Here is an 11,669-nt window from a genome sequence, read left to right on the forward strand (position 1 = left end):
GAATTAATAAACTGAGATAACCTTGACCAAACAAAAAATCTTAGTCGGCTAGTACTTTCAAGGGCCCATAAGTTTGTTGATGACAAAAACTACTTAACTCAAACACCCTAATTTGTTACAGTACAGCATCTATTAGCAACCAGTTTAGTTCAAAACATGGTACAAACGCCCATGGTATTACACTACCTTGTCCTCTTTATTAACACTCTCCTACATAAAGCTATACCATATGCAACATACATTTCTAATACTTATTTTTACTTGCATTTGGTTTCACATCATCTTAGAATTAATCTTAGAACTAATTACAAGTTATTTGATGATGGATGTGTTCATTCCAGAAGATTATGTTAGAAAGCGTAGGCTTGAAAAAAAGCTCTCAGCTACGGTGGCTTCCACAAAAGGTTCACATTGGAATAGCAATGACAGGATTAAGGATAGCAAAGAGCTTGATGGCAATGTTTTCTTCCCCTCTAACTCTAATAAAGGCCTATCCCCCCTTGTCGATGACCATCTTTTTATTTACTTCTCGGCTTAATTCATTTCTATGCAAGATATCGTTAGATGTTAATTAGAATTAGTTTAATATTATTTGAGGTAGTTAGAAGTTAGTTGTGATTCTTGACCAAAAAATATTTAGTTGGAGAAGAGACAAATATTAAGTTGGTTATATTAGTTATCTTATCATGTATATTCATTTGTAATCAACTTTGTCATATCATACTATCCATTCTAAAGTCAATCTTTCACTTATTTATTTATTTATTTATTTATTTTCTTTTTTGGACTTTACCATTACTTCTCAACAACATTGCTTGATAATTTAGTCCTTGCTTCTTCAACTTTTGTTTTACATGGAGTTGTTGGTGTATGGCATTTGTAAGATGGATGGGGCATTTCTTAATTAATTTGTTGGTGTATGTTCGATGAGTGATAGAAGATCTACTTCAGGCCATTGTGTCTTCCTATTCGAAAACTTTGTGGCTTGGCAGATTAAGAAGCAAAGTGTAGTAGTTCAATCAAGTGTTGATACAAAATTTGGAGCTATGACATAGAAATTGTTATAAGACGAAACACATTTGAGAATTGAGAGATACAGTCACAAAAGAGAAGCTTGACAATACATTGATAACTACAATTTACATTGCTTTTGAACATTGGCCAACAAATGCGTTAACAAATAACTTACCAACATAACAACTCAACCAACTTGTAAACTAGGAATGATAAATATCATTCACTAGTTCTTTATAAGTGTATTCAACTCATTAATCAAACCTGTTAGGTTTAGAATAATTTATTTAAATGAACTAGTAGTGCATGTACTCTGTTTACAGTTTTCAAATATATCTGAATTTTTTTTCTACACTGTATCTGTTCGCTGTTACGGTAAGAATCAAGAGAAATTAATCAAATTGGGAACAATAATAAGTGGCAGAAACACTCCACTGTTACTTTTAGTGGCACATCAAGATAGTACTAAGTTTTGAAAACATGTATTGAGTAAGAGTAGCAAAAAAGAAAATACGTCGCCTTATGCAAAAATTTGGTTGTCTCAGCTTTTCCTTCTGCTATTTTTATTTCCATTTTGCTTCTTCTGCTACTACTACTTCTGTTGGCATAATGATCATGTCAATACTAAATGGTGCAGATTTGTTCCAGTGCTTGCTTAAGTGAGTATCTGAAAGTTTCGCATTCTCATTTATTTTGGGATTCGATCAGTTATGAAGTTGTCTATTTTGGCTTTAGCTTTTCCCATCATTTTGTCAAACTTGCTTATAAGGCAGCTTTCTTCTTTTGGTCTTTTATAGCTTGGACCTCTTTAGTAAGCATTCTTGGGGCTATGGCCATAGCCATTAGCTCTTGGAAGAGCAGCTTACAAGCATAAGGAATGTAAACCTGCATAGACAATCAAAAGCCAAAACGAGAGACTAAGAATTCACCACGAGAAGAGAACATCTTGGATTTTAATATGGATTACAGTGCAATAGAAGGATATATGATCATTCACCTGAACAATGTCAGTTTTGTTCTTGCAGCCCCTACATTCAAAAGAAGTCTTCTTCAAATTTGCAATAGCTATCAACCCACAGAGTTCACACACATGGACCCTATATGCATCACTTTGATCAAACAATCTTTCCTTCATGAAGTGAGCAGCTCCATGGGCTATCATGCAATCACGTTCCATTTCTCCAAATCGAAGACCTCCATCTCGTGAGCGCCCCTCAGCAGGTTGCCTTGTAAGAATCTGCACAGGACCTCGTCCACGAGAATGGATCTTGTCATCAACCATATGCTTCAATCTTTGGTAATAGGTAGGGCCAAGGAATATCATTGCACTGAGACGCCTCCCTGTATGACCATTGTACATTGTCTCAAAACCACGCATTTGGTACCCACATTTGTGTAGAGCTTTGCTGATATTATCCACCTGGATTACAGTAGTAAAAAAAATATCAGAATTTTTTCTTTTGACCAAAACAAACTTGATTCATTTCATTAATCAATAAACGTTCAATACATAAAGGAATAAACACAAATCTATGGAAACTAACCCAAGAATTGGCCGCCCTAGCAAGCATATGAGCCACATAGTGACAAAATATCAGAATTTTAAACAAACAATAAAATGCATCTTGAACTTAATCCATAAAACAAGAATTCTACCATGACTTTTTGAATAGGCAAATAGAGGAATCACTTTGACTGAAGCCTTTTTAAGAAGTTGAATCTATACATCATTATAGACACTTTCCCTGAGATCTCTCTACTAAAATACATTTAGGTTTATAGTTAAATGCTGAAAGGCACATTGCTAAGCTCTGGGTCGATGGTGTTTTATACACTTAATAATTTCCTTGTGTCTACTGCTAAAGCACATATTGCCAGTGGAAGGGTAATTAACGACTGACAAGATCCAATAAGAGCAGCTGAAAGTAGCTTACTTAGGCAAGCAGTTTTCCAATTTCTTACACGTATTTGATGTTAAAAAAAGGAAAAAGTGACGAAAGAATGCTACTTACAGTAACATCTGTAAAAGGAGTAGCATCTCCTTCTTTTCCCATGTGGGCTGCTACCTTACCCATGATACACTCAATAAGCTGGCCAATTGTCATTCGGGAAGGTATAGCATGTGGATTGACAATAATATCAGGGGTGATGCCTTCCACAGTCCAGGGCATGTCTTCTTGTGTATAAGTCATACCAACTGTCCCCTTCTGACCATGTCTACTGCTGAATTTGTCACCAATCTGTGGTATTCGAACAGATCTCACTCTTACTTTCACGAATCTCAATCCATCAGCATTTGTTGTCAACAGAACCTACAAAATAGTAAATTCATAAATCTGGCAGCAAAAGAAAGTTATGCCAGGAATTTAAAATTTTGCTATATTAATATGATCTTCATTTCAGATATAGTCATTTTTTTTTATACTGTAACTCTTATTTTTTAACGAAAAACCTTCCCTTTCATTATGATTTGATTTCATAATATAGGGTCAAACTCAATTTGTAACACATGAAAGTAAATATGTGAGAAAACTTACTTGATCAACCATTCCATTTTCACTGTGGCGTAAGCTTATGCTGTGATCACGTCTTGAGTAACGAGAAGCTTGTCCTTGAGCATCCTCCTGAGATAAAGGAGTGGTCTTTCCAATGATAACATCCTCACCAGACACTCTTGAGCCCTGTTTCGTGGTAATAAATTGCTACATTTAGTACATAATTTCACTGTCGCACGTGTTATTAGGGATGTAGTCAAAATTTATGCTTACAGGTGGAGCAAGACCATCATCATCCAACTTATCATAAGAACCATGCCTCATACCCTGCAAAACAAAACTTTGTTATAAACTACCAAATAGAAAATCAACGTATATATAAGAGCGAAAATTTTCACCATGGTGGAAGCTCTATCAGGCCGGCCGAAATCTTCTTTGACAAGGGTTCCCATTTTCTTCTCTTCATCTCTGTAGAAGTTAAAACAATGCAACATATCATGCAAAAATCACAAGCACAACAATAAAAAGGAGTGAGTTTTTTTATTAATTTGGGCAGCAAACATACCTATATGAACGGAAAAACAGAGAACGAAAAAAACCGCGGTCTATTGATGACTGGTTCATGATGACAGAATCTTCTTGATTATAACCAGAATAGCATGAAATAGCAACAATGGCATTCTAAGGAAGAATAGGTAAATATATTAGAACGATTAATTGCTGTAACATAATGACAAAATTATATAAATAAAGGAGGCCAAAAAATTTACAATTCCAGCAGGGAGTTGACGAAAATGAAGATGCTCCATGGCTCTTGTAGTGACCAGTGGCTTTTGAGGATAGTACAATACGTAGGCCAAGGTATCCTAAGAAATGAAGCAAAATAATCAAGTGGAACCCAGCATCAAGTATAGCACACTTTTAAACATATAAACAAGTGAATAATACCATTCGAAGCTGATAGTTGGTAACATATATTCCCATCGCTTGCTTTCCCATTGCAGACTGATATGTATTACGAGGGGACTGATTGCACCAACAAAGGTAAGAGATTAATCCCATATATTAATTAAAATGAGTACAAATAAAAATATCATATTTACCTGATTGTGGTCAGGAAATGGTATGATGGAAGCACACACACCCAAAATCAGTGATGGATGGATTTCACAGTGAGTGTAAGTATCAGAATACGATTCTTCTGGATTGAGCCTTGAATTTACAAGATCCTGTTATATTTATTAAATAATCATATTCTTAATTACTAGACATATTCATGATTTGAAGTATGTATTAATAAAGGGTATACACTTCTGCAAATCTAGAATTATAGTACTGACATTAATTGTCATGGAAATCATAGTAGTCTCTTCCTCTTCTGTGTCGATATATTCAATAAAGCCCTTGGACACAAGATCAGGCCATCCACTCTCTTCAGCTGATTCCTGAAGAAATGGAAAAACAGGTTGCAATTACTGAAACAACAACGACTCCTTCGATGCACTACAGTTACTACTTGCTACTTACCCTTTGTTGCAATTCATGGATGTCCTTCTTCTTTATGAGAAGCCTTTGTTTATCCACAATGAATAAAGGACGACTGCAGCGACCATAATCTGTATATATGCGCAGTTCTTTAAGACGGATATCTCTAACAACCCCAACTTCGGTATTAACATCAACCTGCATGACATGAAAGCCATCAGCACTGAACTAGAATTAAACATTCCATGATATAACAAATAAATAGTTTTAAACAATCAACTCCCAAAATAAAATCAATAAAACATGACTAGGGTGGCTCAATAAAGATGTCACCAATATAGCAACTACTTGAAAATTTGGATTATATTATGGTCTCCTCTTAAAAATGTAATATGATAAATATTTCTATAAAAATGAGTGGGAATTTAAATAAGCAATCACATCTTGTTGGGATTTAATTTAAGAACTAGAATAAAAGAAATGGATGATAATAACTCTTCCGTTTTGGTTAAAAGATCTCATTGCCATTTATCTTACTTGTAATGATAATTCATACATGCAAGAACTCTCTCCAAATATCTCACCCAAATGATTATCCTATAAGGCCTTGCTAAAGTCCCTTGTTAAGAGGTCAACAAACAGAAATTAAGAATCAAGAAATATCAACTACTGATTAAAAAATACACCATTTAATACAGTTAACTTAAAACACTGTATTTTCCAATAAATATTTTAATTCCTTAACCAATGCCTCAAAGGCACACAATAGTATTTGTGTACTTATCACATATCAGGTTCCAACAAGATTACATGTACTACATTGTGATATTTTCATTGTTTGATGGGGTTTCTATTTTACAATAGATTCAAACACCTTTTAGGCTGTCAAAAGAAAACCAGAGAAGTAAAATTTAAACCCTAAAAGTAAAATGAATGGTTACCCGACGTCTCAGCTTCCTCAATGTTTTAACCAACATATCAGGGTCACGATGAATGCCCACCCAGCAACCATTTACGAAAATTTTTGTAGCTTGGGGTATCACCGCAGGAGAAATTTCCTACATGGATGAAAATAAGCAAATTTATACACAACATGCAAAGAACGAAACAAATTAACTTTATGCAGGAATTCACAAGCACCTCAAAGTTTTCTGTACCCCACTCATCTAAAAACTCCTGAATAGGGTATGCTGCTGAACCAACTGTAATGTAGACCATCAAGGCTAGATTCTTCACCAGTCCACAGGCCTGAATTATAGCCCAATTACACCCACTATATCACAGTGAAAAAATTCCTCATAGCAAGTAGAAATATAGAAAGCTTAAAAAGAAAAATATTAACTTGTCCTTCGGGTGTTTCTGCCGGACACATCATTCCCCATTGTGAATTATGCAGCTGTCTTGGTTTGGCCAACTTCCCTGAAATAAAAGAAGAGAAACAATAAAAATTACAACTTTGACAAACACAATTTATTCATAAAAAACAACAGTGCCGACACTGTGAATCTAAATTCCTAAAGAAATAATCAATAACATATTAACATATTGCATTGATTGTATTTTTTTATGCATAAAGGGGATGGAAAGATTGAAAGTTGGGTCAGGCTTGAATAGCCTAAGCCAAGCAATTACCTTCACGTCCTATGGGAGAATTTAATCTTCGCAAGTGAGATAAAGTGGATGCAAAAGTTAAACGATTTAGCACCTGAAATAGAAAGACAATGAGTTCAGTGTCCGTGTCTCATTTCTTCTTTACAAGACAAGGAGTGTGACTGTAGAACCATAAAATTAATTCAATATCATACCTGTGACACTCCAGCTCTAGTACCCGCAGCATTTGCTTGCCCCCAATTACCAGTAGCAAGTGAGTATTTAAGTCCACTCGTGATGGTTTTTGCTTTGATAGCAAATTGAAGGTTAACATCCTTCCCATTATCAACACACTGCACCATTCATGAGATAGAAGGGTATAGGCAATGCAAAATAAACATTGCAACAAATGTGGTTAGAAGAAGTAGAACAGACCTTCTGTACATAACCCCTGACATCTCGAGTTAACTTTCTGAATAGCTGCATCACATTATAGGAACATGGAATTAAGAAATAAAAATACCAAATAACAAGACCAATAAAGTCTTCTTCAAAAAAAAAAACAAGACCAATAAACTAAAATCATATCAATTATTTGAGAAACAAACCCCTCTAAAGAGACCAGCAAGTAAAGGACCTGCCAGGTCCAGCCTCTTGTTTCCGTAATGATCCCTATCATCTTCAGCTCTCCGCCCAAGTGCACACAGTAGTAGCCGGTGAATGATATATCTGTGGGGCAATGATAAGCATAATAGATACTCAAAATGAAAGTAACAAGATCAGACATGTAACAAACTTACCCAAAATAGTACGCTTTTTTTGTCTCGCAAAACTCGGCAACACCAACATGTGGAAGCATCTCCTTTTGAAGGATGTCCTTAGCATACCTGCAGATTAGGATACAAGTGTAGCAGTTGCTTAATAATGGATGCAAATGAATCATTCTCGGGTTTTACAGAAAAACAACTCAACTCACTTAATTCTCTTTTCCTTGGTTACACCTACAGTGGATCCTCTTTTCCCAATGTAGTCGAGTGCAACCTGAAGTGAAATAAATATATAAGAAAGTGAAATAAAACTATCCAATGCAAAATACATGAAGTGTCAAGAAAGTTTTGTGCCAAACAATGCTGTTAGAAGAATAATGCAGGTTGTTATTTTGGCATAAAACAAGAAGAGGTTCTTCATAGCTAATACAATGCTCAAATGTTGTTGCAGGTTTTCATAGATGTGCCACTACAATGTTGTTGCAGGTTTTCATACCAAGGACTGCATTATTTGTTATATTACATACTTAAGATTTGCAGTTCAGCTATATATGCCAAATAGAAAATAAATAACATACTGAGTCTACTGACTAGTGACTAATAATTGAAATATTTTAGTTCTCCTTGCTTGGATCCAACTTTGAAGGGAAATTGCTGTAGTCTTCTAGACAGAGATAAAGTAACTTATTTTGTTCCATTTCTAGTTTAATTTCCTTTTCTAGGTTTCTTGATCATCAATGGATCATGGAACATAGGCTGACAGCATAAACCACAAGTCATGGTTACCGAGCCTCGTGCTTTTCCTTTGAAACTTCTGCTGAACTTTCACCTATGGGGATTCTAATTAACTGTGATTATTTTTTTTCATTTGGTGTCAAATATATCACGACCACCTAATGAATGTACAAGGTACTCAAATCTATAACGAAACTTATCAAAATCACAAATCACATAGTGTTACAGAAGAGCAAAGTGCTTTAAGATTCCTCATTTCTGCTGAATGAAACTGAAAAATAGTTATTATATAGAGTTAAGCTAACTACTCTAACTAATTTGTACAAAACTATCTCAAACCAGAATACATAACTAATTTGTACTTTACACTGAGAGTATTATACAGAGTTAAACTAATTTATACAAGACTAACTCAAACCAGAATTCATAATTCAATTCTTTTTTGAAGAAAATTCATAACTGATTATTTTTTTAAAGAAAATTCATTACTGAATTAACAATAATAGATTACCACTGATATAACTAATCTCATTACTAAATTAGTGAATTCAAAGTGTGGTTTTTTATGTTAGAAGAATAAGAGAATGGATGAAACAATATGGAAGGGTAATGCAGTAAGATAAAGAAATTATATCGGAATGTAAAAAAGGAAAGAAGTTAAATAAAAACATGTGGACAGAAGAGAGAATTAAGAGCTAGTTTAGATGAACTTTTTGCACAAGTACTTATAGGGGGAAAAGGGTTGAAACAATGTTGCAATAACCACAACTATACTAACAAATAGCTTCTCTACAAGATTAAATTGACTTCAGTGCCCCATTGTTTTTAAAAGCTCTCTCATTTAACTTCTCCGTAAATGCCTATAACCTTATGATCATGAAATCATGGTTTAGAAATGAAATACTTTCTATTAAAAAGCTCTCATAAACTAGAAACTAATCCAAACTGAGCCTAATCGATTATAATGAATATGCAGTACAGGAAAAATAGACTATTCCAGCCCCTGAAGAGAAGAATATGTCAGAGTCTGAAATAAGTCTGGATTGTACAATGATCTCGCTCGAAATTAATATAAAATATAGACAAGCAATTGTAATTTTGCCTGTAAGCAAAGAATAATATATATATAACAATAGCGGAACACCTGTTGATTTTGTATCACAAATGCTTCTTCCAAGGAAGGACGGAGCAACTCCATCATTTGAGTATCCGAGAAGTCATAGCATATATGTTCTAGTATATCCTTGTCAGCGACAAATCCCAATGCGCGAAACACAATAATAATAGGAATTTCAGTTCGAATGTAAGGAAGAGTGGCCCGTATATATTGTCCTGAAGAACCCTGATAGAAAAAACATGCATAAACTTAGACATTGCACAAGACATTATAACATCTGCACAAAACATGATTTATCGCGTAGACATTTACCCCTTTGGAACCAGCTCGAGATAGCATGCGCACAAACATGGTGCTAGGTGGTCTGTTCTGGCTCTCTGCCATGGACCGAACTTCAGCCACAAAAGAGTACTTATTAGGCTGCCTCTTCTTGAAGACGTAGACATGATTGGTGCTCATCTTCTCTTGAGCAATGAGAACCTTCTCACTTCCATTAATAATGAAATATCCGCCTTGATCATACGGACACTCTCCAAGCTCAGTCAAATCCTTCTCACTATTCTGATATAGTGTGCAATAACTAGACCGAAGCATGATAGGAACCTAACAACAAGAACAAAATCATTAGTTAAATCACTCAGGAGCCCAATTCATTTATATGTCGCCATCCTTTCACATCATAAAATAGTTTAAAATCTTACTTACACAGTGACAAGACAGCAAAACAAGTGCAATATGATTATAATTGGCTATCTATCAGTCTATAAACATTAAAATAAGCTGATTAAAATGTTATTCCAGTTTGAGAAAAAAAAAAAAAAGACATATAAAACATGGGACCGGATTCTCTCCGGTGAATGGAGAGTCCAATGAAATCTGTACCATTAAAAAATAAAAGGTGAAAGACTTTAAAAATAACATTTAAGGGTGTGAATTGCCCCACATAAGAAAACATGAGCTTTCCACTGGAGACAAGTGGGAGCTTATCACTTCTCACTTAAATAAACAGAAAATGACAAAAGGGCCTGAAAATGACTTCTTACAGGACATGAAATTGATTTCAGGATTAAATAAGTTTTCATTTTTTGTTTTTAGTCCTCTAGGTTTTCTTCAAACAACGGTCCTCGCTATTAAAATAAGTTAAATGTGACACTTTATAGGATTAAAAAATTGATTCAATTTAACCCTTAATTTGAATAATATAATTGATTATGATATGAACTCTTCAAAACACCCCTTTTAAGGGGTAAGGAGCAACCTTTCCAATGAAAACTTTGGTGAAATCCTGAGCCTCAGTAACTTCTTCACCATCATGTCCTTTCTTAATAACCCTCTTAGAAACATCAACATACAAAGGAGCTGAATAAGTAAGATTCCTTAACCTAGCTGCCTTGGGAAACAAGGTAGAAGTTCCTCCATCAGATTCAGTCATCATCGGTTTACTCAAGTAAATCTGACCAAAACTTATCTTATAAATAGTCTGCAAAAACAATATCAAATTCATCAATCAAATGTTGCATAAACCCTAAACCTAAAAAATGATGATTATCAAATAAATAAATGTTGTACTACCTCGACGAAATCGGGTTGATGACCTGGATTATGCTGTGATTCAGGTCGAATTTCAATGTCTGCAGATTCATCAACGATTTCCTGCATTGTGTTTTGAATAAATTCATCGAAAGAATCAAGTTGTTGACGAACCAAACCTTTGGTTTGAAAATAGGATGAAATAACAGCCCAAGCATCTTCTTGAGTGATTTCTTCATCATCATCATCATCTTCGTCGTCTTCATCCATCACAATGCAGGATCGTATTCTTGTACATCTTCCATATCCATAATTAGGTTTTCTGATTTTTTTTTCTGTTACGTTCAAATTAGTTTTTTGTGATGCGGCAAAGAGTGAAGATGAATACGCGAAGAGGAATGAATTTCGAAACTAAACTGAACACACTCAGTTCACTGCTGTTTTATAGGGTGGAAATGGGGGAATGAATGAGTCAAGTTAGGGCTTTCTTAAGGCCCAAATGTTTGGCCCAAAAAATCAGACAAGGTTCAATTTTTATTTTTATATATTTTTATTTTTTGTGTTTAAATTGATTTCTGTTATAAATTATAATTACTATATTCTAAATAAAAAATTATTATTTTTTGACGAAAAATAATAAATATTGTTGAATACTAAAAATGAGCACTTTTTTTAACAGACCAGATTGTCTACAGTAAACAATTCCACGGTTGCACGTTGTAGTGGATATAGTTATTGATTTGAGATCGGACAGTTTATACCTTGATAAAATAATTAATAAATAATTTTTATCATTCATTTAAGATTTGGAAGACTTATATTTAGACATTTAGTACAGGCCACACAGTTATTGCTTGATGTCCAATTTGGTTAGTAACGTTTATTTATTTTTTTATATAAATAAAATTGGATATCTGGTTTAAAGATTGAATAATA

General features: G+C 34.3%; 1 protein-coding gene across 2 annotated transcripts; it reads right to left on the reverse strand.

The window, feature by feature from the left end:
• Nucleotides 1-1,406: 1,406 nt before the first annotated feature.
• On the reverse strand, nt 1,407-11,249 carry LOC123908488 (DNA-directed RNA polymerase II subunit RPB2-like). Of its 2 annotated transcripts, XM_045959140.1 has the most exons (25): nt 10,776-11,249; nt 10,462-10,683; nt 9,516-9,806; nt 9,231-9,428; nt 7,561-7,625; nt 7,385-7,471; nt 7,193-7,313; nt 7,020-7,064; nt 6,800-6,937; nt 6,627-6,699; nt 6,337-6,413; nt 6,135-6,242; nt 5,936-6,052; nt 5,037-5,192; nt 4,850-4,954; nt 4,613-4,738; nt 4,458-4,535; nt 4,280-4,375; nt 4,075-4,190; nt 3,908-3,977; nt 3,783-3,836; nt 3,552-3,695; nt 3,027-3,326; nt 2,012-2,434; nt 1,407-1,899 (listed from the first exon to the last, which is right to left on the reverse strand). In XM_045959140.1, exons 1-25 carry the CDS (start codon nt 11,001-11,003, stop codon nt 1,777-1,779), a joined length of 3,561 nt encoding a protein of 1,186 aa, XP_045815096.1. In that variant the 5' UTR covers nt 11,004-11,249; the 3' UTR covers nt 1,407-1,776. The 2 variants fall into 2 exon arrangements, with proteins under 2 accessions (XP_045815096.1, XP_045815097.1); XM_045959141.1 differs by lacking the exons at nt 10,462-10,683; nt 10,776-11,249 and adding an exon at nt 9,909-9,994.
• Nucleotides 11,250-11,669: the final 420 nt, after the last annotated feature.

This window comes from Trifolium pratense, linkage group LG2 (genome assembly GCF_020283565.1).
Source record: "Trifolium pratense cultivar HEN17-A07 linkage group LG2, ARS_RC_1.1, whole genome shotgun sequence".
Classification (NCBI taxonomy): Eukaryota; Viridiplantae; Streptophyta; class Magnoliopsida; order Fabales; family Fabaceae; genus Trifolium; species Trifolium pratense.